Genomic DNA, 25,333 nt, shown 5'->3' on the forward strand with positions numbered 1-25,333 from the left:
GCTGGGAACTTTATGGACAGGTCTTTAGCTAATAGTCTATGTATTACATTGGTTCCCCTACCCATTCCATTGCCCATCAAAGCACTTGACAGTCGACCATTAGGGTCAGGTTTTGTTAGGGAGGTTACAGCACCAGTCACGATGATTATGCAGGAGACCCATAGGGAGCAAATCACCTTTTATATTATTGAGTACCCTGATTTCCCTGTTGTGTTGGGCCTTCCCTGGCTAGCACTACACGATCCCACCTTTTCATGGCTGCAGAGGGTTCTCACGGGATTTGTCGCGAGAGTGGCAGGGTAGGTGTCTAGCTGTTTCTGTTGGTGCAACCACGGTGGAAAGTCCAGACACTACCTCCACCGTGCGCATTCCCCCCGAATACCTCGACTTGGCGCACACGTTTTCCAAAATGCAGGCGACCAAATTACCACCCCATTGGGCGGGGGATTGCGCGATAAACCTCCGGTTAGACGCTGTGCCTCCCAGGAGTCATGTATATCCCCTGTCGCAGGCTGAAACGGAGGCTATGGAGACATACGTCTCCGAGTCCCTGCGTCAGGGGTTCATATGTCCCTCCACTTCGCCCGCCTCCTTGAGTTTCTTTTTCGTGAAGAAGAAAGACGGAGGTCTGCGCCCTTGCATTGATTATTGTACACTTATTCAAACTACCATTCGCTACAGTTACCCTCTACCCCTCATCTACTCTGTTATCGAATCAATGCATGGGGCGCGCTTCTTCTGGAAATTAGATCTCAGGAGTGTGTACAACCTGGTGCGTGTCCGGGAAAGGGACGAGTGGAAGACAGTCTTTAGCACAACTACGGGGCATTATGAATACCTGGTGATGCTGTACGGGTTGATGAATGCTCCATCAGTCTTCCAGTCCTTTGTGAACGAGGTGTTTTGGGACATGCTTGGTCGCGGTGTGGTGGTCTACATCGATGACATTATGGTGTATTCCGCTACTCGCGCCGAGCATGTGTCCCTGGTTCACAGAGTGCTGGGCCGACTGTTGGAGCATGACCTATATGCCAAGGCAGAAAAGTGTCTGTTCTTCCAACAGTCCGTCTCCTTCCTCGGATACCACATCACCACTTCAGGTGTGGAGATGGAGGGAGACCGCATTTCAGCCGTGCGTAATTGGCCGACTCCAACCACGGTGAAGGAGGTGCAGCGCTTCATTGGCTTTGCCAATTACTATTTGTTTATCTGTTGAAGGGTGGGCCGTCCCGGCTCCGCTGGTCTGCTGAGGCTGACAGGGCTTTCAGTAACCTGAGGGCTCTGTTCACCTCAGCCCCGGTACTGGCCCATCCCAATCCATCATTGTCATTCGTAGTGGAGGTGGATGCGTCCGAGGTAGGGGTAGGCGCTGTCCTATCCTTGGCTAAGGACGTGAGGGTGTATGTGTCCTCCTGCTCGGTGTGCGCCCAGAGTAAGGCACCTAGGCACCTTCCAGCGGGTAAGTTACATCCCTTACCAGTTCTACAACGGTCATGGTCCCACTTATCAATTGACTTCCTAACTGATCTTCCCCTCTCTCAGGGTAACACCACCATCCTGGTCGTTGTGGACTGCTTTTCTAAAGCCTGCCGCCTCCTTCCTCTGCCTGGTCTCCCCACGGCCCTGCAAACTGCGGAAGCCCTGTTTACTCACGTCTGACCGGGGTCCCCAGTTTACGTCCAGGGTCTGGAAGGCATTCATGGAACATCTGGGGGTCTCGGTCAGCCTGACCTCTGGGTTTTACCCCGAATCCAATGGGCATGTGGAATGGGTGAATCAGGATGTGGGTAGGTTCCTGCGGTCCTACGGCCGGGGGAGTGGTCGGTGTTCTTGCCATGGGCCGAATATGCCCAGAACTCTCTCCGCCACTCCTCCACTAACCTATCTCCATTTCAATGTGTTTTAGGTTATCAGCCGGTTCTGGCACTGTGGCATCAGAGCCAGACCAAAGCTCCTGCGGTGGATGACTGGTTTCGGCGCGCAGAGGAGACGTGGAATGCTGCCCACGTCCACCTCCAGCGCGCCGTGTGCCGCCAGAAGGCCAACGCTGACCGCCAACGCCGTGAGGCCCCGGTCTTTGTACCGGGTGATCGGGTCTGGCTCTCGACCCGGAACCTGCCCCTCCGCCTGCCCTGCCGGATGCTGAGCCCGTGGTTTGAGGGGCCGTTCAAAGTCCTGAGGAGAGTAAACGAGGTTACGTATAGGTTACTACTCTCTCCTGATTACCGTATTAACCCCTCGTTTCACGTGTCTCTCCTCAGGCCAGTGGTGGCTGGTCCGCTCCAGGATTCTGAGGTGCGGGAGGTCCCTCCGCCCCCTATGGACATCGAGGGGGCCCCGGCGTACTCTGTCCGTTCCATCCTGGATTCAAGGCGTCGGGTGGGGGGCCTTCAGTACCTCGTGGAGTGGGAGGGGTACGGTCCGGAGGAGCGGTGCTGGGTCCCGGTGAGAGATGTCCTCGATTCCTCCCTGTTGCGGGATTTCCACCGTCGCCATCCGGCTCGCCCTGCACCGCGACCTCCTGGCCATCCCCGAGGCCGGTGTCTGCGTGCTGCTGGAGCTGCGCGTCAAAGGGAGGTACTGTCACGACTTCCTCCGAAGCTGCTTCCTCTCCTTGTTCGGGCAGGCTTCGGCACTCGTTGTCACCGGCCTTCCAGCCACTGCCGCTCCTCAGCTAATCATTCCATTTGTTTTGTCTTGTTTTTAAACACACCTGGTTCATATCCCCTCATCAGTACCTATATAAGTATTCCCTCTGCCCCCCATGTCTTTGTGTGTGATTGTTTTCATGTAGAGGTGATGATAGCTCGGTGGAGCTTTATTGTATTGTATCGCCGGGATATTCACCCGTGTGTTTTGTTTTTCTCCAGTGCGCCGTTATACCACACTGTAGTGTTTTACGCATTGCTGCGTACCGCTGTATCTGCCGAATAAACCATTTACTCTGTGATTTACCCTCTTGACCTGACTCCATCCAAATCACCCGCTACATCTAGCTTACGTTTCCATACTGTAGCATTTCATCTCTAGTGTTGTTCATAGTGGAGTCACTCACCACCGCGTTTGGTCAGCGTCACAGTTGCAGTAATACTTGGGGTCAGTGCAGTTCCTCTCGATTCCACAGGCACACTTCTGGATTCCTGGTCCTGAACCACCCCAGTAATAATGCCTCTCATTGGCCCTGCCAACCCACCATGTGAATGGGGATCCCTCTGCAAAATAACAGCATGAATCAGCACAGAACATACTAAAACAACCAAATACCCAATACATTAGCATGATGTAGAATGATGGAGAGGTTGTCGGGAGAGGTCGTGTTTTTCTCTAGCTGGAGGTAAGCAGGAGGTAAGCTTCTCATATGGTGTTGAGTAAAGCTTAACCATGTATTAGATCGTAGGTAGGTAGTTAGCTGTAGTTAGGTATTGTATTTATTATAGGTTAGTATTGTTGTTATTGTAGGTTTCCGTAGGTAATTGTAGGTTAGTATCGAAGCACGAGGCTAGCTAGCTAGCGGGTAGCTACTGGTAACGATTAGCAACGCTGGAGAGCTGGTTCCAATGTTAATGTAGTGCTAGCCAACGTTTAATTTTTTGCTTAACCATGTATTAGATCGTAGGTAGGTAGTTAGCCGTAGTTAGGTATTGTATTTATTATAGGTTAGTATTGTTGTTATTGTAGGTTTCCGTAGGTAACTGTAGGTTAGTATCGAAGCACGAGGCTAGCTAGCTAGCGGGTAGCTACTGGTAACGATTAGCAATGCTAGAGAGCTGGTTCCAATGTTAATGTAGTGCTAGCCAACGTTTAATTTTTGCTTAACCATGTATTAGATCGTAGGTAGGTAGTTAGCCGTAGTTAGGTATTGTATTTATTATAGGTTAGTATTGTTGTTATTGTAGGTTTCCGTAGGTAATTGTAGGTTAGTATCGAAGCACGAGGCTAGCTAGCTAGCGGGTAGCTACTGGTAACGATTAGCAACGCTGGAGAGCTGGTTCCAATGTTAATGTAGTGCTAGCCAACGTTAAATTTTTTGCTGCGTTATGCGTTATGAAAGGAACTAGACACGGACTTGAATTATCTGTTTAGTGTGCTAACACACTCTTGGCAGTTTGTTGTAACCAAGTATTGATGCTAAATTGTGTGTTAATGGATGCTAGCTTGCAAGTTAGCTACGGCGTCATAGCTAGGCATCGTGGGTTGTTGTGTGTAGTTACTGTGTCTTGGCAGTGCCGGCTGTAGCACGAAGCGAGCTACCTAGCCGTTTTTTCGAACAGAGTCAGAGTCAACACAATAGCCATTGTGTGCCGGGTGTAGCACGAAGCTAGCTAGCTAGCCGTTCTTCTAACAAAGTCAACACAGTGGCCATTGCTAGCTACCCAACACGACCAGCTAACTGTACGGTAGTAGCTAAATACAATATACTTGTCCTAGCTAGCCAACGTCTAATCATTGCTGCGTCATGAAAGGAACTTGACACAGACACGAATGATCTGCTTAGTGTGTTATCACACTATTGGTGGTTTGTTGTGACCAAGTGTTGGTGCTAAACGGTGTGTTATTGTTATTGGATGCTAGCTTGCTAGTTAGCTATGGTGTCATAGTTGGCTAGCTGAATAAAGTGGGTTGAGTCTATTCCTTTAAACATTGAACCGCTGTGGTTCACAACAATTCTGATTTCTAAAGGCGGAAGTTGGGAGAGTTTTTGTTCGGGTGGTTCAGTGAAACAATTTTAGTTTCTGAGGTAGACGTTTTTGGTGAGGGAGGCCCTGCTCTCTCCGCTCCCAGATGCTTAGCTCATTTCATTCCGATCTCCTCTGCATTTTTGTAGCCATTTGCTACAGCCTGTCAACTATGCCTCTGCCTATCCCTGTTCTCTCCTCTCTGCACAGGCTACACAAACGCACCACACCGCGTGGCTGCTGCCTCTCTAACCTGGTGGTCCCTGCACGCACCACCCACGTGGAGTTCCAGGTCGCAGGCAGCCTCTGGAACTGCCGTTCTGCTGCCAACAAAGCTGACTTCATCCCAGCCTATGCCAACCTCCAGTCCCTCGACTTCCTGGCGCTGACGGAAACATGGATCACCACTGAAAACACTGCTACTCCTACTGCTCTCTCCTCGTCTGACCATGTGTTCTCGCATACCCCGAGAGCATCTGGTCAGAGGGGTGGTGGTACAGGAATCCTCATCTCTCCCAAGTGGACATTCTCAATTTTTCCCCTAACCCATCTGTCTATCTCCTCATTTGAATTCCATGCTGTCACAGTCACTAGCCCATTTAAGCTTAATATCCTTGTCATCTATCGCCCTCCAGGTTCCCTTGGAGAGTTCATCAATGAGCTTGACGCCTTGATAAGTTCCTTCCCTGAGGATGGCTCACCCCTCACAGTTTTGGGGGATTTCAACCTCCCTATGTCCACATTTGACTCATTTCTCTCTGCCTCCTTCTTTCCACTCCTCTCCTCTTTTGACCTCACCCTCTCACCGTCCCCCCCTACTCACAAGGCAGGCAATACGCTTGACCTCATCTTCACTAGATGCTGCTCCTCTACTAATCTCACTGCAACTCCCCTCCATGTCTCCGACCACTACTTTGTTTCCTTTTCTCTCTCGCTCTCCTCCCACACTACTCACTCTGCCCCTACACAGATGGTAATGCGCCGCCGCAACCTTCGCTCTCTCTCTCCCACTACTCTCTCCTCTTCCATCCTATCATCTCTTCCCTCTGCTCAATCCTTCTCCCTCCAATCTCCTGATTCTGCCTCCTCAACCCTCCTCTCCTCCCTTTCTGCATCCTTTGACTCTCTGTGTCCCCTATCCTCCCGGCCGGCTCGGTCCTCCCCTCCAGCTCCGTGGCTTGATGACTCATTGCGAGCTCACAGAACAGAGCTCCGGGCAGCGGAGCGGAAATGGAAGAAAACTAAACTCCCTGCCGACCTGGCATCTTTTCACTCCCTCCTCTCTACATTTTCTGGTCGCTCCTACCAAGTGGCGTGGCGAGAAGCTGTCTCCGCACCACGTGCTCTCACCACTGGTGTCCCCCAGGGCTCAGTTCTAGGCCCTCTCCTTTTCTCCCTATACACCAAGTCACTTGGCTCTGTCATATCCTCACATGGCCTTTCCTATCATTGCTACGCTGACGATACACAACTAATCTTCTCCTTTCCCCCTTCTGATAACCAGGTGGCGAATCGCATCTCTGCATGTCTGGCAGACATATCAGTATGGATGACGGATCACCACCTCAAGCTGAACCCTGGCAAGACGGAGCTGCTCTTCCTCCCGGGGAAGGACTGCCCGTTCCATGATCTCGCCATCACAGTTGACAACTCCGCTGTGTCCTCCTCCCAGAGTGCGAAGAGCCTAGGCGTGACCCTGGACAACACCCTGTCGTTCTCCGCCAACATCAAGGCGGTGACCCGCTCCTGCAGGTTCATGCTCTACAACATTCGGAGAGTACGACCCTGCCTTACACAGGAAGCGGCACAGGTCCTAATCCAGGCACTTGTCATCTCCCGTCTGGACTACTGCAACTCGCTGTTGGCTGGCCTCCCTGCCTGTGCCATTAAACCCCTACAACTCATCCAGAATGCCGCAGCCCGTCTGGTGTTCAACCTTCCCAAGTTCTCTCACGTCACCCCCCTCCTCCGCACACTCCACTGGCTTCCAGTTGAAGCTCGCATCCGCTACAAGACCATGGTGCTTGCCTATGGAGCAGTGAGGGGAACGGCACCTCTGTACCTTCAGGCTCTGATCAGTCCCTACACCCAAACGAGGGCATTGCGTTCATCCACCTCTGGCCTGCTGGCTCCGCTTCCTCTGCGGAAGCATAGCTCCCGCTCAGCCCAGTCAAAACTGTTCGCTGCTCTGGCACCCCAATGGTGGAACAAGCTCCCTCACGACGCCAGGACAGCGGAGTCACTCACCACCTTCCGGAGACATTTGAAACCCCACCTCTTTAAGGAATACCTGGGATAGGATAAAGTGTTCCTTCTAACCCCCCCCCCCCCCCCCCCAAATTGTAAAGTGGTTATCCCACTGGCTATAGGGTGAACGCACCAATTTGTGAGTCGCTCTGGCTAAGAGCGTCTGCTAAATGACGTTAATGTGCCCTTGAGCAAGGCACTTAACCCTAATTGCTCCTGTAAGTCGCTCTGGATAAGAGCGTCTGCTAAATGACTAAAATGTAAATGTAAATGTAAATGCTACATTATTATCTAAACAAATTACCATAGTCTAAGCTGTTTCAACTTTAATGCTATTTGCCATGAAAGCTTGACATCAACAAAGGTAGCATTGTATTATCTGTATACCAGTAGAAGACAGATAATACAATGCTACCTTTGTTGATGTCAAGCTTTCATGGCAAATAGCATTGAAGTTGAGATGGGTCTATTGTATGAATACGTCAGACACCATAAAATGCTTATGTACAAGCCCAGAGTATGTATAGATCCTTATGTACAGCACAAGTGTTACCAGATGATCCGTTTTCCCTCACTCCATTTGACACTTTACTTTTTATTGATTGAGAGAAGCTATGTGGTCTATTAATCAGCTATTCACCCTGTTTCACCCCCGCACCAACAGCAGCACAGACAGATAGTCTTATTCAGCACTCCAGGTAATAAAAAATGACTCGCTCTAGGGAATGGGAAAAGAACTGGTGTGAGGAATCACATCAAGTGGAAATGTCTGTTCTATAGATGGACAAACAAGATCATTTATCAAGGCAAACACTCCCAAGGGTGTTTGTTCTTCTTCAACATCTCCACCATCCTTGTGTTGTGTACTGACTACTGTATCATCTCTATAAACTTTTAAAAGCACTCTTGTGTTTGGCTGTTTACAATGTGAATTATGCGCTGAATTATTTTCCTATTTTTCAGAATAATCAGACAATGATCATGTCTGCCATAACAATAAGCAGTGGGAAAACATTTTTTTTAAACAAAAACATTGTTTACAGTAATTTGCAAAAGACAAGAAAGTGTTATTTAAATAGAGCCAAACGATTAGGCACTTTCCATCTTGTCATTGTTACTTATCAGCAGCACCTGACAAAAATTGCCCTCCAGTGAATGACAAATAATAATTGAATGAAAAATAATAATAGGTTTGTAGTACATTATTGAAGGGGACGGTGAAACATTTATGCAGTGTTTACATCAATGGGGAAATAATATTGGAAGGATAATGGGACTGCTGTTTCTAGCAACTGGGGTGGTCTGTTCATCACACACGCCTTCCTAGATATCTCCCCAAATTGTTTCAGTAATAGCCAGGGGGACACATAGTGAGGTGGTGAGGCTCCAGGGAAAGAACAAAGGCTGTTACACTGGTTGTTCCCTGCGAGGTACCTACAGTGGCTTGCGAAGTATTCACCCCCCTTGGCATTTTCCTATTTTGTTGCCTTACAAACTGGAATTAAAATGTATTTTTGGGGGGTTTGTATCATTTGATTTAAAGAACATGCCTACCACTTTGAAGATGCAAAATATTTTTTATTGTGAAACAAACAAGAAATAAGACAAGAAAAAACTGAAAACTTGAGCGTGCATAACTATTCACCCCCCCCCCAAAGTCAATACTTTGTAGAGCCACCTTTTGCAGCAATTACAGCTGCAAGTATCTTGGGGTATGTCTCTATTAGCTTGGCACATCTAGCCACTGGGATTTTTGCCCATTCTTCAAGGCAAAATTGAGGTCTGGGCTTTGACTAGGCCATTCCAAGACATTTAAATGTTTCCCCTTAAACCACTTGAGTGTTGCTTTAGCAGTATGCTTAGGGTCATTGTCCTGCTGGAAGGTGAACCTCCGTCCCAGTCTTAAATCTCTGGAAACAGGTTTCCCTCAAGAATGTCCCTGTATTTAGCGCCATTCATCATTCCTTAAATTCTGACCAGTTTCCCAGTCCCTGCCGATGAAAAACATCCCCACAGCATGATGCTGCCACCACCATGCTTCACTGTGAGGATGGTGTTCTTGGGGTGATGAGAGGTGTTGGGTTTGCGCCAGACATAGCGTTTTCCTTGATGGCCAAAAGCTCAATTTTAGTCTCATCTGACCAGAGTACCTTCTTCCATATGTTTGGGGAGTCTCCCATATGCCTTTTTGCGAACACCAAACATGTTTGCTTATTTTTTTCTTTAAGTAATGGCTTTTTTCTGGCCACTCTTCCGTAAAGCCCAGCTCTGTGGAGTGTACGGCTTAAAGTGGTCCTATGGACAGATACTCCAATCTCCGCTGTGGAGCTTTGCAGCTCCTTCAGGGTTATCTTTGGTCTCTTTGTTGCCTCTCTGATTAATGCCCTCCTTGCCTGGTCTGTGAGTTTTGGTGGGCAGCCCTCTCTTGGCAGGTTTGTTGTGGTGCCATATTCTTTCCATTTTTTAATAATGGATTTAATGGTGCTCCGTGGGATGTTCAAAGTTTCTGATATTATTTTATAACCCAACCCTGATCTGTACTTCTCCACAACTTTGTCCCTGACCTGTTTGGAGAGCTCCTTGGTCTTCATGGTGCTGCTTGCTTGGTGGTGCCCCTTGCTTAGTGGTGTTGCAGACTCTGGGGCCTTTCAGAACAGGTGTATATATACTGAGATCATGTGACACTTAGATTCCACACAGGTGGACTTTATTTAACTAATTATGTGAATTCTGAAGGTAATTGGTTGCACCAGACCTTATTTAGGGGCTTCATAGCAAAGGGGGTGAATACATATGCACGCACCACTATTCCGTTATTTATTGTTTAGAATTTTTTGAAACAAGTTATTTTTTTCATTTCACTTCACCAATTTGGCTAATTTTGTGTATGTCCATTACATGAAATCCAAATAAAAAAAACATTCAAATTACAGGTTGTAATGCAACAAAATAGGAAAAACGCCAAAGGGGATGAATACTTTTGCAAGGCACTGTATGTTCCACACTGGTTCCCACATGCAGGGGAGAGTGGGACATGGAGTGGCATATGGAGAGAGAGAGAGGGAGGGGGGAGAGAGACAGAGAGACACACACACACAGAGAAAGGGGGTTGGATGGAGAGAGGGGGCTGGATAGAGAGAGAGTAGAGCGAGATTGGGGGGAGCAGTGTGGACGGTGCTGTGTATTCCCTGGATATATAATCAATAATTCAGGTTCTTTATGGTGATGAGAGGGAGACAGGCTGAGGGCCTGGAGGCCAAGCGTTCCCCCGTTGAGTAAGAGGGGACAGGCACACCAGCAGGGGGATAATGGGAGGTAGAGTAGGCTTCTACTCGTCAATACTGGTTGAATGGGCACCACTGGGGCCAACACAATAAGACTACCAAATGAGGGAGAAATAGTACGGCCAGGCAGTCTTCTGACCAGGAATGTCTGACCCCTCATCTCTTTCAGCTCACTGATGCTGCCAACCAACACACTCCCTTTCACCATGCTAAACGTCTGTCTAAAAGGTGAGGTGTACAGAGCTCACCAGAACACTAATGATGTGTGGGTTTTATCTGTCAACATCTCCAGTCAGTCAGGCCATGGTCTCAGATCCTAACACATCCAAAGGATTTGATGAAAGCTTGTTATGCTGTTCATATATACTTTGAGTGAATGCACAAATCAGCGTCTACTCTACAGGCTGGGAGCTGGGACTACCCTGCTGCTGGCAAAACTCTATGGACCCTCAGGGGGAACAGCTGTTGCTTGATATCGCCAGATGAGATGAAAATCAAACAAGGTAAAAAAACAGCAAACAAAACAACACTAGATTGTTGGAAGACACTGAAGAGCCTTTGGGTTTCTGTGGCTGTCATGGAATTTCAGTTTTAATATTCCCTGTAGTTGGCTTGAGGGAATAAAACAGTTCCAGTTGTCACAGATAATATTCCTCCGACTCCTCTCCATGTGATGGGAAGAGAGCCACTGCAATAAGTGCTCGGCTCAATTCTATGAGTAATGACAAGGGATGACAACTACTGTGACGCTATCTTATGTACGCCTGCTTGCCTTCACATCTTGTGAAACACTTGTCAAATCAAATAGATAAGAATATTCTTCATTTGTTGCCCAAATGCTAATAACCATCTGTTATACAATCTGACAACACTTAAATGGACATTCATCAAAAACAAACACTGGGAAGGGAAAAGAGAAGACGGCATATTCTTGGCATATTATTTCTACAAATGCATAAATTACAGTGTGTCTTTGTTGGAAATATTAGTATTTCCCATTAGAAACAGATCCTCAACCTTTTCTCAGATGTACATATGAACACAAAAAGACACATACAAACACCAAAAAACAGACAATGTCCTCTTTACCTGGGTTATTGAGCAGTCGAGACATTCGGCAGGCGTAGGCTACATGCTGTTCACAGTACTCTGCACTGCTCGTGATGGCTGTCACCTGTCACAGGGAGAGAAAGCAGGGCTTGAGCAAAGCAGAATGCATAACATTTAGTAATTGAGGATATTAGTGGAGCTGAGTGAAAATACAGTTATTGCCATCGACAATAACATAAAAATGCATTTAAAATACACATAGGGCTGGTTTCTCTACGCAAAAAGTAACCATGGAGTTTCTCCATTGAGCATGGTTCTCAGTCCAAAACTAGACTTAATCCGTGTCCATTAAACCTGCCCATAAAATCCATGTTTCTTTCCCATTGAGCTGGTTCCATCATGAATAATTCAATGGGTGATGATGTCATAGGGTAATAAGGTCGTAAGGTCACCTGCTCTGTGGACATGTTGTAGTTGAGCTGCAGCAAAGCCTTCCCCTCCAAGTCTGAGCCACTCACTGAGGTCTGGGGAGACAGGTTGTTTCTCACTGTCGTCCACACCTTGTCCTCTGCAACACAGTCAACAACACCATCAAGAACCAGTCAGCCGTGACCAATACTTACAGGGGAGGAATGAAATGTAGGTCAGCTATCCCAGTGGTCAAAACTGGTTGCCATGACGTTATAACAACCAGAAGAAGAACAATACTTTATTGATCCATTTTCCTTGCAGTCCACAGAAAAGTGCAGTCCTCCGGTTGCTGGCCCACCTCTCTAACGTCTAGGTTACCTGCCACCCCAAATTACAATCTAACACCAGATTTTGTTGTAATCTGATTATAATGATGTCATTTCAACCAGATTTCCCCACTGGGATGGGACAAAATCATCTGATGCAGTAATGGTAAAGTGGATTTTCTGTTCGGTAGGTTTGGGAGGTACTGTACTCTTACCAGTCATGTTGCAGTTGACTTTGAAGGGGCCTACGGGACCACTCCCATCAGGGTCGATCCAGTACGTGCCAGATGTTTTACCAAGATGTTTGTATTCCTCACAGGACTGTTCATACACGGCTGGAGAGGAGGAATACACACGCGAGAGAGGAAACCACATGTATTATGGAGCTGACATTACAGCAGAATTACTTATTCATCATTATAAATCCAGGAGTTTCCCCATGTGGCTTTAATGTCAGTGAGGTGAATGTGCAAAAATGTTACTGATGTTTCAGATGGGTCTCTGAGGGTATGAATAATGAGAGACCATAGATGAAGATGTCCATATACTGTATGAACAGGAAGATGTCTTGATAGGCTGAGGAGGAGGAAGGGGAGGACACTTACAGGTATGGCATGTAGCCCCGGTGTAGCCTGTCCCATTACAGGAGCAGCTGAAACTGTCCCAGGTTTGAGAGCAGCGGCCTCCATGTTCACAATGGTTAGGGACACATCTGGGGGGGGGGGTAGTTCACATGAAAAAGAAGCAGAAGATAATTGAAGTACTTTGACCTTTGTGAAACTACAGATGTAGGATCTTAATTTGAGGCAGTTTGCTACAGCAGGAAAAGAATCATGCAGCAACAGGAAATGTGAATTATTATGTGGATTATAATTAATGGACATTTTTGTAGGGGTTGATACATTTTTCGTAAGGGATAATCATGTCTGAAATGTCAAAGTAGAAATGACAAATGGGACAGCAAAGGATAGATAGGACATCGTAGGGATAATAACTTTCCTAGAGTGCATCCAGCAAATATCATCTACCCTAAAAAACTAATGTATTTGAGGATGCATACATTTGGTACTTCTTCAAATCATATTCACACGACCAAGAAGTGCCATCTAATTGAAATACGTTGACCTTAGTGAGACAATGGAGGTTAAATATCACTGTGGTGTCTCTGTGTCCTGACAGTAATCAGCCACCCCGCAGAGCTGTGAGGGGGTTTGTGACCTTTGTTTAATTTATGTTTGATACCACAGTGTGGTGAATGGTAGGGTGTATCACTCTATCACTGTATTAGTTCATTTCCAGTGCAGGACCCCCTACAGCTATGTGTCGGGTCACAGTGTCTCCCCAGATGCCCAGCGTTAAAAGCATTAAACCTGCTAGTGTGATCAAAGGGCTGTTGTAACATGAAGTTCCCATTGAAGATAGTTGAATTCCCCCCGGTAGCATTGTTTAGACTGAGGATATCATCACCACAATTCTATAAATATGCACAGGCCAGAGATGTTGGAACATTCCTATTTAATGGGAGAGAAAATCTGGTGTATCGGATTAGCGTTACCAATTACTTATAAGTCAAATGTATTGGCCATCAAGAGTTTTCAGCCATAAATGGATCTATCATACGTACATATTACACAAATCTCCCTAGAATAATAATCAAGTTTGATTTGACTTATGATGTTAAAGCTGAGATCCACATTAGGCGAAACAGCGCCCCAGGTGCATTTGTTATTGTTTTGTTTTTGAAAAGTAGGATATGAGCTTTCAGCAACGTAATATACATATATTTCTTCATACTATGCTGTTCTATCGCGCGTGCAGTGAGGAGCAATGATGTCTCAGGGAATAAAACAGTGGTTGTTGTTTGAAGTCATGTCTTTGTAATTTCACACACAGACGTGAAAGTTTCACTGCAACGGATGCAAGAGGAAAACAAATTCGCATGACTTTCTTTAACTTTTTTTGAAAATGTCTCACTCTGACATTTCAAAGGGTGTCGTTAACAATTCCGGAACATAAGGTTGGATTAATGGGATCTACAGTTTGACTCCTAATCACTAGCGGAGAATAAGCAACAGAGATAAGATTCCATTTATGAACCAGAACCATGTGTTGGAGTGAACCCACATACTGTGAGAACGAATTTAATTAGTTTATCCGGATAAGAATGTTAGCGCATATCCATATTTTGAGTAACCTTTCGGTGAAATTGCATTTCCATATCTCAGGAGGAGCAGAAGATTTTCCACTTCATGGTTTTAATGAGCTTAGCTTTAGGGATGTGCGCCTGTGTGGCTGTGTGCTTGTGTACACGTGCATTTACCAGCAGGAACACAGAGATTGCACACTAAGACATCCTATACCAAACCCTTGTGTGATCCGATGATCCCTGCCTCTCGCTGTGTCCATGTGTGAGACTTAAGGTGTCGAAATGTATCAATAAAATCACCTGGGAGCATGAACAGCAGCGTGTGGCATTTTCATTTTCATTTTCCCTGTGTGAGACGCCTGCTTGGTCTTTGTACTCATACCCAATACTCACCTCTCACTGAGAGACAAAGCCTCTTGGTCCACATGATGGTGCAGTTGGTGGGATGCATGCCGCCTTTGTGAATAGACAGTGCAATGTATGCCCAAGAAGCTGATAGCCCCTTAGGTAACGTTATAGCACGCGTTTATACTTTTACTTTCATGATCAACAGCAAAGAAAAAAGGCTAGTTAGAATAAGTCAGCTAAGCAAGATCTATGGGGAATGGTATAAAATATTACCTGTCTATGATGGCACACATATCCAGGCTGACATTCTCAAAGGTTCCCTTGTTGCCTTGCTCTACAGCCACCAGGTCAGCGAGCTGGTCGTCCACGTGGATTAACTGCATACAGCCCTGGAAGGAGCGCTGGGCAGGGGGCGTGTTGGTACGCAGGAAGTAGCCTACAGGAGGACAACAGGAAAAAGGTACCAGAGTTATCCATATGATCAAGACAGAGCTTTCTGTTTGAAAAGTAAAGTTCACAGACACTGTTCAGGTATTAAGCAATATTAATTCTATGAGTGTTGTGTTTTGGTTTGAAACATTAGGGAGCTTTCATTCAATATTCAAGACACCCTCTTAGCTGTTTGGGGTTTTAGGCTGGGTTTCTGTACAGCACTTCGAGATATTAGCTGATGTAAGAAGGGCTATATAAAATAAAATTGATTGATTAAAGGCAACTACAGTACTTAAAAGGCAAACAAAACACAAAGACAACAAAAAGGCAACCAATCAAAAGTAACAAAAATAGGATTTTCTGACAAAGCCTGCATTCAAACACAAAAAAACACATGTACAATCAACTAATCACAATAGTGTTTGTCAGACTGAATTAAGGAAAATGTAATAATGAATAAGTATGTACCAACGCCCATTACAAGGGCTTATACATTATAGAACAGAGCCATATATTGGTACAGAGATACATGTACTGTATATGGCTCTGTTATAAGCCATCTCTGTAAGTACCTCCAAAGTAGTATTGTCCCCCTGTTCTGATCTGAATGGGAATAACCGTTCTGACAGTGGATGCCTCATCACCATCGATGGTCAGCATGGCGTAGTTCTCCAGAGCATGGAGGTAGACGTTGTGCCACTGGCCGTCGTTGAGCCCCGAACCTGAGCAGTGACCACAGACAGAACAATATGGCTTCATGAATCAGTCAAGGTGGGTGATGAGCAGACAACTGCAATTACTGAAACATCAGAAAAACAACAAGAAATTCAGAGAAAGACTGAGAACACAGGGCCTAAAAGACAGAGATTCAGCTACGGAAGACCCTCATGGGGAGGGCCTAACCAAATCGATAGAGATAATTAATTAATGAAGGGAGGGGAGGGTCTTCGGGCTAAATGAACACGTCTACTTTAGTGCATTAGCCAGCATGGTCGTACTAACTAGACCATACCTGAGGAGATGTCTATACGCGTGTTCTTCTTCTGGGTGACGTTGATGTAGACGGTGACTTTTCCCTCGGTGAGGCCCACCTCCACCACGCCGTCAGCCAGGGCCGTGTAGAAGAGCAGGCCGCTGGGGTTCCACGTCCGGAAGGACAGGCTGACCGACAGGGTGTCGCTCTCCTGCAGCCCCGGGAGACGCAGGAAGCTGGTGGCATTGAAGAACACGGGGAAGGAGTGCGTCTCGCTGCAGGAGAACGTCAGGTTCCTCTGTAAGGGGGATTGAAAGTATGACACCAAACAGTTATACAAGTTAAGGCAGCTTCTCCCTCTTGATTTCAGCTCAAGACATTAGCACAACCATATAAACATAGTTAGCATCAGTGGAGGCTGGTGGGAGGAGCTATAGGAGGACGGGCTCATTGTAATGAGCCATTTATTCCATTCTAGCCATTACAATGAGCCCGTCCTTCTATAGCTCCTCCCACCAGCCTAACTCTTTCCAGCAGCCTCCTTTGTTTAGCATATACAGTCGGATGTTTACATACACCTTAGCCAAATACATTTAAACTCAGTTTTTCACAATTCCTGACATTTAATCCTAGTAGAAATTCCCTGTCTTAGGTCAGTTAGGATCACCACTTTATTATAAGAATGTGAAATGTCATAATAGTAGAGAGAATTATTTATTTCAGCTTTTATTTATTTCATTACATTCCCAGTGGGTCAGAAGTTTACATACACTAAATTAGTAGTTGGTAGCATTGCCTTTAAATTGTTTAACTTGGGTCAAACATTTCGGGTAGCCTTCCACAAGCTTCCCACAATAGGTTGGGTGAATTTTGGCCCATTCCTCCTGACAGAGCTGGTGTAACTGAGTCAGGTTTGTAGGCCTCCTTTCTCGCACATGCTTTTTCAGTTATGCCCACAAATGTGTGATGGCCACTCCAATACCTTGACTTTGTTGTCCTTAAGCCATTTTGCCTCAACTTTGGAAGTATGCTTGGGGTCATTGTCCATTTTAAAGACCCATTTGCAAATAAAGCTTTACCTTCCTGACTGACTTTTGTTTCATCAGACCAGAGGACATTTCTCCAAAAAGTATGATCGTTGTCCCCATGTGCAGTTGCAAACCGTAGTCTGGCTTTTTTATGGCGGTTTTGGAGCAGTGGCTTCTTCCTTGCTGAGCGGCCTTTCAGGTTATGTCGATATAGGACTGTGGATATAGATTTTTGTACCTGTTTCCTCCAGCATCTTCACAAGGTCCTTTGCTGTTGTTCTGGGATTGATTTGCACTTTTCGCACCAAAGTACGTTCATCTCTAGGAGACAGAACGTGTCTCCTTCCTGAGCGGTATGACAGCTGCGTGGTCCCATGGTGTTTATAGTTGCGTACTATTGTTTGTACAGATGTACAGCTTCTAAAGCCATGACATCATTTTCTGGAATTTTTCAAGCTGTTTAAAGGCACAGTCAACTTAGTGTATGTAAACTTCTGACCCACTGGAATTGTGATACAGTGAATTATAAGTGAAATAATCTGTAAGTAAACAATTGTTGGAAAAATTACTTGTGTCATGCACAAAGTAGATGTCCTACCGACTTGCCAAAACTATAGTTTGTTAACAAGACATTTGTGGAGTGGTTGAAAAACAAGTTTTAATGACTACAACCTAAGTGTATGTAAACTTCCGACTTCAACTGTATTTTGCATAAGAGATACATCAGAAAACCTAAGGTGCTTTTTAGATGTAAATGTTGGGGTTTAATGTATTGGAAAATGCAAGCGCCTGCATTACAGAAAAACAGTCATCATACAGCACTTGACTAAAACCGTTTTTGTCTGCTCTCCTCATCAAAGCTGATCTTTCTCCTTCCACTTGTGCTGAAAGCAAAGCATGCAATCCAACAGCAAGTCACTTAGTGGCTATCCCACAGTTTGGTAAACCCATTTGCTCACAGAAAAAGAAAGCTAAGAGGCACATGTGCAAGTTGAAATCAATAAGGTTCAATAGGTTCAATCCCATTGCATGGAATACTATTTTATTCAGCATATGACTTCTAAGAAATTCATTTGTTTTCCGACATCATTGCCACAAGGTAAGAGCTTCTTCACTTCTGCACTCTTAGAAAAAAGGGTTTGGCTGTCCCCATAGGATAATCCTTTTTGGTTTCAAGCAGAACCCCTTTGGGTTCCATGTAGAACCCTCTGTGGAAAGGGTTCTTCATGGAACCCAAAAGGGTTCTTCAAAGGGGTCTCCTATGGGGTCAGCCAAAGAACCATTTTAGGTTCTAGATAACACCTTTTTTTCTAAGAGTGTGATTTATAGATGCACTAAAGCCTGTTTTTTTAGCGTCTCAGTGAAAAAGGCTAATTATATTGAATTGTATTGAAGTGAGGTGTTGCGTCACTGGCATTTCCAGGTAGGTAATAACAAAAACATGGCTGTTCCTGCCGTTTATGTTTTCAAGGTATACTAGTGAATCACAAACCACGTAGTAAAGATGCCACTCAGATATACAAAATATGACATAGAAATGTTCTTACAAAACTTGAAGTATCAATTTTCTTCCTCTTGACCAGGTTGGTAATATTATCTCCGTTGTAGGTGATGCCCTCCATGCAGCCAACAAAGTTCTCCCTGCCTCCCGAGCTGGGCTTGGCAGAGACAGGCATGCCTCCAAAGCTGATCTGGAGGACACAGAAGGAGAAGAGGAAAAGGGGTCAAGTTTTAGTTGAAGAGGCTCAGCAGCAGGAGCCACATCTCAGAGCCATTTGTCGCTTGAATCAAATCAATACAGCAGCATACATCCCTTCAGGGAATATATTGGTTTTCGCTTGTGCCTGATTGCATTAATCTCCACTTTATAATGAGTGTATGGTGTTGTGTCTTTTCCCTCCTCCTTCCTTGCGGAGGCAAAGTCATTTCCACTGATGACACTGATAATTACACAGACAAACCTAAAAGCTAAGTTCTGTAATCACAGGGGAGTCTCAGAAAAATATTTTGTTTAACAAGTAATACTTGGTAGGGATAAAAATTATTGACACCCCTGTTTTTAATGCCTTTCAATACCTCACCTTGCGTGGATAATGGCACTGAGCCTTTTTCTATAATGTTTAATGAGTTGGAGAACACATTGGGAGGGATCTTAGACCATTCCGGAGACTGAGATGGCCATTGCAAAATGTTGATTTTGTGGCCAATTAACCACTTCTTTGTGGATTTTGATGTGTGCTTGGGGCTATTGTTTGCTGGAAGATCCACTTGCGGCCAAGTTTCAGCCTGGCAGAGGCAACCAGGTTTTTGGCCAAAGAGCTCTATTTTCATGACATCAGACCAAAGCACCAGTTCCAATCCAAGTGCCAATGCCGTTTAGCAAACTCCAGGTGTTTACATTTGTTGGATGACATGAAAATAGAGCTCTTTGGCCATGCACACCAGTGTTGGGTTTGGCGTCGAAATTAGAATGCATGAGCAGAAAATAACCCTATATCTACTGTGAAATATGGTGGTGGATCTTTGATGTTATGGGTCTATTTTGCTTCCATCCACCCCACATACATTCTACACACATTTGACATACATTGCGAAAAATAGTTACGTAGCGAAAATATCGTTATTTGATATACATTACATCTGAATAGATAGTACTTAAACACATCCAGTATAAATTAAGTAAAGTGTTTTCAGTCATAACTATTATCCTGGGGCCCTTGTTAAGGTCAACAGCATCATGAACTTTACCTAGTACCAGGACATTTTAGCCCAAAACCTGGTTGCCTCTGCCAGGAGGCTGAAACTTGGCCTCAAATGGATCTTTCAGCAATGCACTAACCTCAAGCACACATCAATATCCACAAATAAATTGTTAATTGACCATAAAATCTACATTTTGCAATGGCCAATTCAGCCTCTGGATTTGAAATCCATTGAAAACCTGTGGTTTGAATTGAAGAGGGCAGTCCATAAGCTCAGATGTAAGATATCAAGGATCTGGAAGGATTCTTTATGGAGGAATGGTCTAAGATCCCTCCCGATGTGTTCTCCAACTCATAAAACATTTTAGAAAAAGGCTCAGTATCGTTATCCTCGCAAGGTGAGGTATTGAAAGGTATTGAAAACAGGGGTGTCAATCATTTTGACCCCTACCTTTTTGTGAAAAAAAGTATTATTCGTTAAACAAAATCTCTTTCTCTGAGCAATTGTATTAGTATAAAATAATGTAAACATTCTGAACATACAATATAGCTCAGTATTTGAAGTATTTATTTTATAGTCATTTTGCTCATCTTTATCAATGGTGTCAATAATTTCAGACCCCACTGTATATATTACAACTATATACTGTAAGGAGGGATGCGAAGAGAGGAACATGGACAATACATACAACTCTATAGGGAGGGATGAAGAAATGAACTAAGACAATATATACAGTACAATACAACTATATATAAACCAGGGTTGGGGTCAATTCCATTCCAATTCCAGTCAATTCAGAAATAAACCAAATTCCAATTCCAGATTTTTCCTTGTTGAAAAATATTGAAGAGAATTGGAATTTCAGTGTACTTCCTGACTTGACTGGAATTTTAATTGACCACAACCCTGATAGGGAGGGATGCGAAGAGAGGAATCACTAAGACAATATCCAACATAACTGTAGCCTACCTCATAGTCCAGGTCAAGATGATCAAATTCACCGTTGGTGCGGAAGTGCTGTGTGTGGCGATCCAGGGTAAAGTTTACATTCCGTCGGTAACGCTCGATAATTACGGAGTGCCAGTGGTCATCATCCAATAAACTTCCGCTTGTCACAGAGGTGTGCCCGAGGATGGAGCCGTACTGATTGCTGCCTGAAGTTTACAAGACATAAACAGATCGACTTTATTAAGAAAATGCTTAAGGGAAACATTTTCCAATAAACAACAGTCTGACATAGTGAGATAGAAATAGTATAAATTCTAATTTGTGAAGGCTACTGTGGTGAATAATTATCTTGCTGACAACAACCAATATTCAAATCCATCAAATAGAAATAGAAGATGTATAATGCATAATGCATAAGGGCCAGCCATATTAGCAAATATGCAGGAATCTTAACAAGTTTCATCAACTGACCTAAGTAGCTACCATAAGAAGCTAAATTATCAGCGATTATAGTACACTAGGTGTGCATCCCAAAAACCACCCTGTTCCTTATATCATGCACTACTTTTGGTCAAAAGTAGAGGACTAAATATGGAATAGGGTGCCATTTTGGATGCACACAGGTATCCCATAGACAGGATCGGAAATGGTCCATTACCCAGGTTGATCATGAGCAGTAGTTTGGATCTCTTCAGCTCCAGGCTGATATAGTCTCCCTGCTGTCCCTCCCCGTGCAGGAGCACACCGTTACTGGCTGTGGTCTTAAACTTCAGGGAGATGACGTCCTTCAAGATCTTCATCTTCTTCATCTTGAAGCGGTAGGAGATCACACCCTGGCCTTCGAAGTTGATCACATCCGCCCCTGAGGTCACCGAACGGTGATAAAGGATACAGAGCTTAATATCCCCTAAATTACTGTACCTCTACTGTCCTGTGTCAAGGCTTTTCACACGATGTGTTAGAGGGGTGTTAATGAGAAGAAGAAAAGTCCTTTTGAGATCACCTACTGCAATCGCAAGCAATGTAAAAAAGGTAAGGCAGCTTATACGGATTTCTCTTTTTATAATTGGAGGAACAGAACAACTGAGTGAGAAATTACTCAAAGGCTTTAAGACATATAACTCTGGCTGCAAAGACTATTCTGTCTGTTGAGATGTGCCAGTTTACGTGCCTAGACAGCAGCATATCGGCATTGTGATATCACCCTGCGGCAACTCACTCCTTTCAAAGGTGCTTTCATCTCTTTACCCTGATTTAACCGGTCAGGGGGCTCAGAACACTGACAGTCCTGTAAGCCAGCCCTATCGGCGAGGTGGCAGGAGAGGGCCCTGCTCGGTTACATCTATTTGCTGTTCAATCTTACAGGCATGGTTGGAGTATTTGCAGTAAGGACAAGTGGCCACAGGGAACTGGACTGGTCAAGGACTAGGGCAAACAAGTTTATCACGGTCCATTTTTCCTGTCTATTAGTTTCAACAGTCTGTAATACAGCCTGGGATGGATACAGCAAAGGGTGGTGTGGCAGGTGACAATTTAAAGCGTGGCAGGCGCAAGCTTTGAAGGAGGGAATTGATCAGTCAAACTTGTTTTTTTTGTGGTACAAGGTAACAACAGAAACCAGCCAAGGTAAACAGCTGTTCTCTATCTCCTACTCTATCAAAAACCTGTAGCTGTGAATTCGGTTGTTGGCATGGAGATCAGTAATCTAATTATTTCAACTCAATTAATCTAATTTACTGAGCATATTAATACGCTGAGCAAGACCTTCAGTCTTACATATTAATTAAGCCCATTTTGGCCAACACCTGATTATTCTAATATTTTCTTCATACAGAAATGATCCGAACTGCACGCAATAAAGTAACTTTTCAAAGAGATTCCCTGTTCAGAGATTCCATGTTCCGTTTTTCTGGTTAATAAAGGATTGCAATAAACTAATACAGTAGCATGAGAGTGCACATGGATGTCTGCTGTTCACTCACAGTAAGAACAGCCATAGACTTCCACTCGTAGGCCGATCCTCCCCTCCTCGCTCCACTCCAGTGGGATGATGCGGACATAGCGCGTTATGATTGCATGCTGCAGATCATGGCGGACCACACTTTCACTGTTGGAGTTGCCTGAAAATGCCTGGGCAAGCAAACAGAAACAGAATATTTAGGTTCCATATCCTGAAGCCTAACTTATCATTTTTGAATGAGTAGGTACACTACATGGCCAAAAGTATGTGGACTTGCTTCCATTCAGCTACAAGAGCATTAGTGAGGTCGGGCACTGATGTTGGGCGCACTCCGCGTTCCAATTCATCCCCAAAGGTGTTCGATGGGGTTGAGGTCAGGGCTCTATGCAGGCCAGTCAAGTTCTTCCACACCGATCTCGACAAACCATTTCTGTATGGGCCTCGCTTTGTGCACGGGGGCATTGTCATGCTGAAACAGGAAAGGGCCTTCCCCAAACTGTTGCCACAAAGTTGAAAGCACAGAATCGTCTAGAATGTCAGTATGCTATAGCGTTAAGTTTTCCCTTCACTGGGACTAAGGGGCCTAGCCCGAACCATTAAAAACAGCCCCAGACCATTATTCCTCCTCCACCAAACTTTACAGTTGGCACTATGCATTGGAGCAGGTAGCGTTCTCCTGGCATCCGCCAAACCCAGATTCGTCCGTCGGACTGCCAGATGGTGAAGTGTGATTCATCACTCCAGAGTACACGTTTCCACTGCTCAAGATACCAATGGCGGCAGGCTTTACACCACTCAAGCCGAGGCTTGGCATTGCGCATGGTGATCTTAGGCTTGTGTGCGGCTGCTCAGCAATGGAAACTCATTTCATGAAGCTCCCGACGAACAGTTCTTGTGCTGACGTTACTTCCAGAGGCAGTTTGGAACTCGGTAGTGAGTGCTGCAACCGAGGACAGATTATTTTTACGCGCTACGCACTTCAGCACTCGGTGGTCCCGTTCTGTGAGCTTGTGTGGCTTACCACTTCGCGGCTGAGCCGTTGTTGCTCCTAGACGTTTCCACTTCACAATAACAGCACTTACAGTTGACGGGGGCAGCTCTAGCAGGGCAGACATTTTACGAACTGACTTGTTGGAAAGGTGGTATCCTATGACGGTGCCACGTTGAAAGTCACTAAGCTCTTCAGTACGGGCCATTCTAGTGCCAATGTTTGACTATGGAAATTGCATGGCTGTGTGCTCGATTTTGTTCACCTGTCAGCAGCGGGTGTGGCTGAAATAGCCGAATCCACTAATTTGAAGGGGTGTCCAAATACTTTTGGCCATGTAGTGTACCTCTTTGATACATCATGAATGTTTAATGGACTAATTTCAAAGGATAGGTGTGACTCTCTCTTTAAACTAAAAGCTTTGTTATTTCACTTTGGTTCAAATCATTGACTCACCCATATGTTGCCATCTTGCAGATATGGTCTCCAGTTCCTTCCTGTGTCACTGTACAGGAGTCTGTATTGCATTGTCCAATCAGAGCTGCTGTACCTGCCCTGTGTGGCGATGGAGGTGACCTGCTTCCTGGTTCCCAGGTCCATTTGCAGCCACTGGTAATGATCAGTGTCCACAGGAGACCAGCCACCAGCACCTAGGGTTGAGCGAGACAATCAAACCAGCTCCATAACCTTGTATTGCCAACTATAACCTACTTGCAAAACAATTAATTTGCATGTATTTTTCACACGCAAAAATATTAAACTATATCACATAGAAACATCAGTATCCTCTCCTCTTATGTGGTAAACAATATGTGAGTGAAGTGAATGAGACCAAGGATTAAAATAATCACCAAAGAAACATATTCAGAATATTCAGAATAAAAGCTTAGGGTTTTAGTTGTTAATACCTCCTCTCCTGTTGAGCTTTGCGTATCCAGCCCCATATCCAAGGGAGTAAACTGAAGAGCTGGTGAAAGCAGTGTGGGAGAGTGGTGTGGCCAACGCTTCATCACATTTCCCTGGAGGGCAACACAAAACACAAGATTCAGGCAAGGGAAGAATGAGTCATTGTCCCATAAAATGACACTTCAGCATGTTTTAACAATTTATTTGATTCAGTTTTCTATTCTTCCTTATAATTGTATTTTACATTACTTCATATACTGCTCAACCATATACAGAGAGCAGTATATGTATTGGAGAGACTATCACATGGTAGATCAAATCCGTCCATGAGACATCTTCCCATTCACACCCTTTTCAATAGCAATTCCTTGGTGGTAATGATTGGAAGCCAAAGGCCATTAAATATAAGTACAATATGTCTGTCCATTGAATATGGCAAGGCCAATTTCTGTCTGGTTTCCTGACTGTTTTGGTTATTATTATTGAACACATCAATAGCAATACATGAATAGCTTAGCATCTAACCTTCAGCCTGTTATGTTCCTGGTAGACACTTACGACCATGATTGATAAACACACTCAATCTTGATGAATAACTTTCCATAGACTCCAACAGACTCTTAGCACAATTTGTGCTGAAGACTCAATCTTGCTTGGCTACAGAGGTCAAGGGTTAGTTTTCGGGGCTACATTTCAAAGCTCTCTTCACACTCTCTACAATCTCATTAACTAGAGGCCTCCAAATCAACACGCACCACTCATGTTTAAATGGAGCTGTGGAGGTCAACATCATTTCCAAAAGTCAATTAGCACTCTTGAATCTGTTGCCATAAGCCATATACATTTTATAGACTTCAGGAAAGGTTACACAGCTCCCTCACTAACTTTAATGATGTAGCTACCTCCT

General features: G+C 44.8%; 1 protein-coding gene across 1 annotated transcript in view; it reads right to left on the minus strand.

The window, feature by feature from the left end:
* The window catches only part of LOC311147086 (contactin-associated protein-like 2), a gene marked incomplete at both ends in the record, with an annotated part of 59,180 nt that overhangs the window by 21,310 nt on the left and 12,537 nt on the right, over nucleotides 1–25,333 (minus strand). The window contains 14 exons of the mRNA XM_084183711.1: nucleotides 3,056–3,212; nucleotides 11,297–11,381; nucleotides 11,710–11,825; nucleotides 12,210–12,329; nucleotides 12,600–12,706; nucleotides 14,762–14,924; nucleotides 15,493–15,642; nucleotides 15,933–16,191; nucleotides 18,469–18,612; nucleotides 20,594–20,778; nucleotides 21,231–21,434; nucleotides 22,555–22,702; nucleotides 23,977–24,170; nucleotides 24,429–24,539. Coding sequence (XP_084039837.1) covers nucleotides 3,056–3,212; nucleotides 11,297–11,381; nucleotides 11,710–11,825; nucleotides 12,210–12,329; nucleotides 12,600–12,706; nucleotides 14,762–14,924; nucleotides 15,493–15,642; nucleotides 15,933–16,191; nucleotides 18,469–18,612; nucleotides 20,594–20,778; nucleotides 21,231–21,434; nucleotides 22,555–22,702; nucleotides 23,977–24,170; nucleotides 24,429–24,539 — 2,143 coding nt within the window. The remainder of the gene's footprint in view (nucleotides 1–3,055; nucleotides 3,213–11,296; nucleotides 11,382–11,709; nucleotides 11,826–12,209; nucleotides 12,330–12,599; nucleotides 12,707–14,761; nucleotides 14,925–15,492; nucleotides 15,643–15,932; nucleotides 16,192–18,468; nucleotides 18,613–20,593; nucleotides 20,779–21,230; nucleotides 21,435–22,554; nucleotides 22,703–23,976; nucleotides 24,171–24,428; nucleotides 24,540–25,333) is intronic.

This window comes from Coregonus lavaretus (genome assembly GCF_964263955.1).
Source record: "Coregonus lavaretus genome assembly, chromosome: 19".
Taxonomy (NCBI): Eukaryota; Metazoa; Chordata; class Actinopteri; order Salmoniformes; family Salmonidae; genus Coregonus; species Coregonus lavaretus.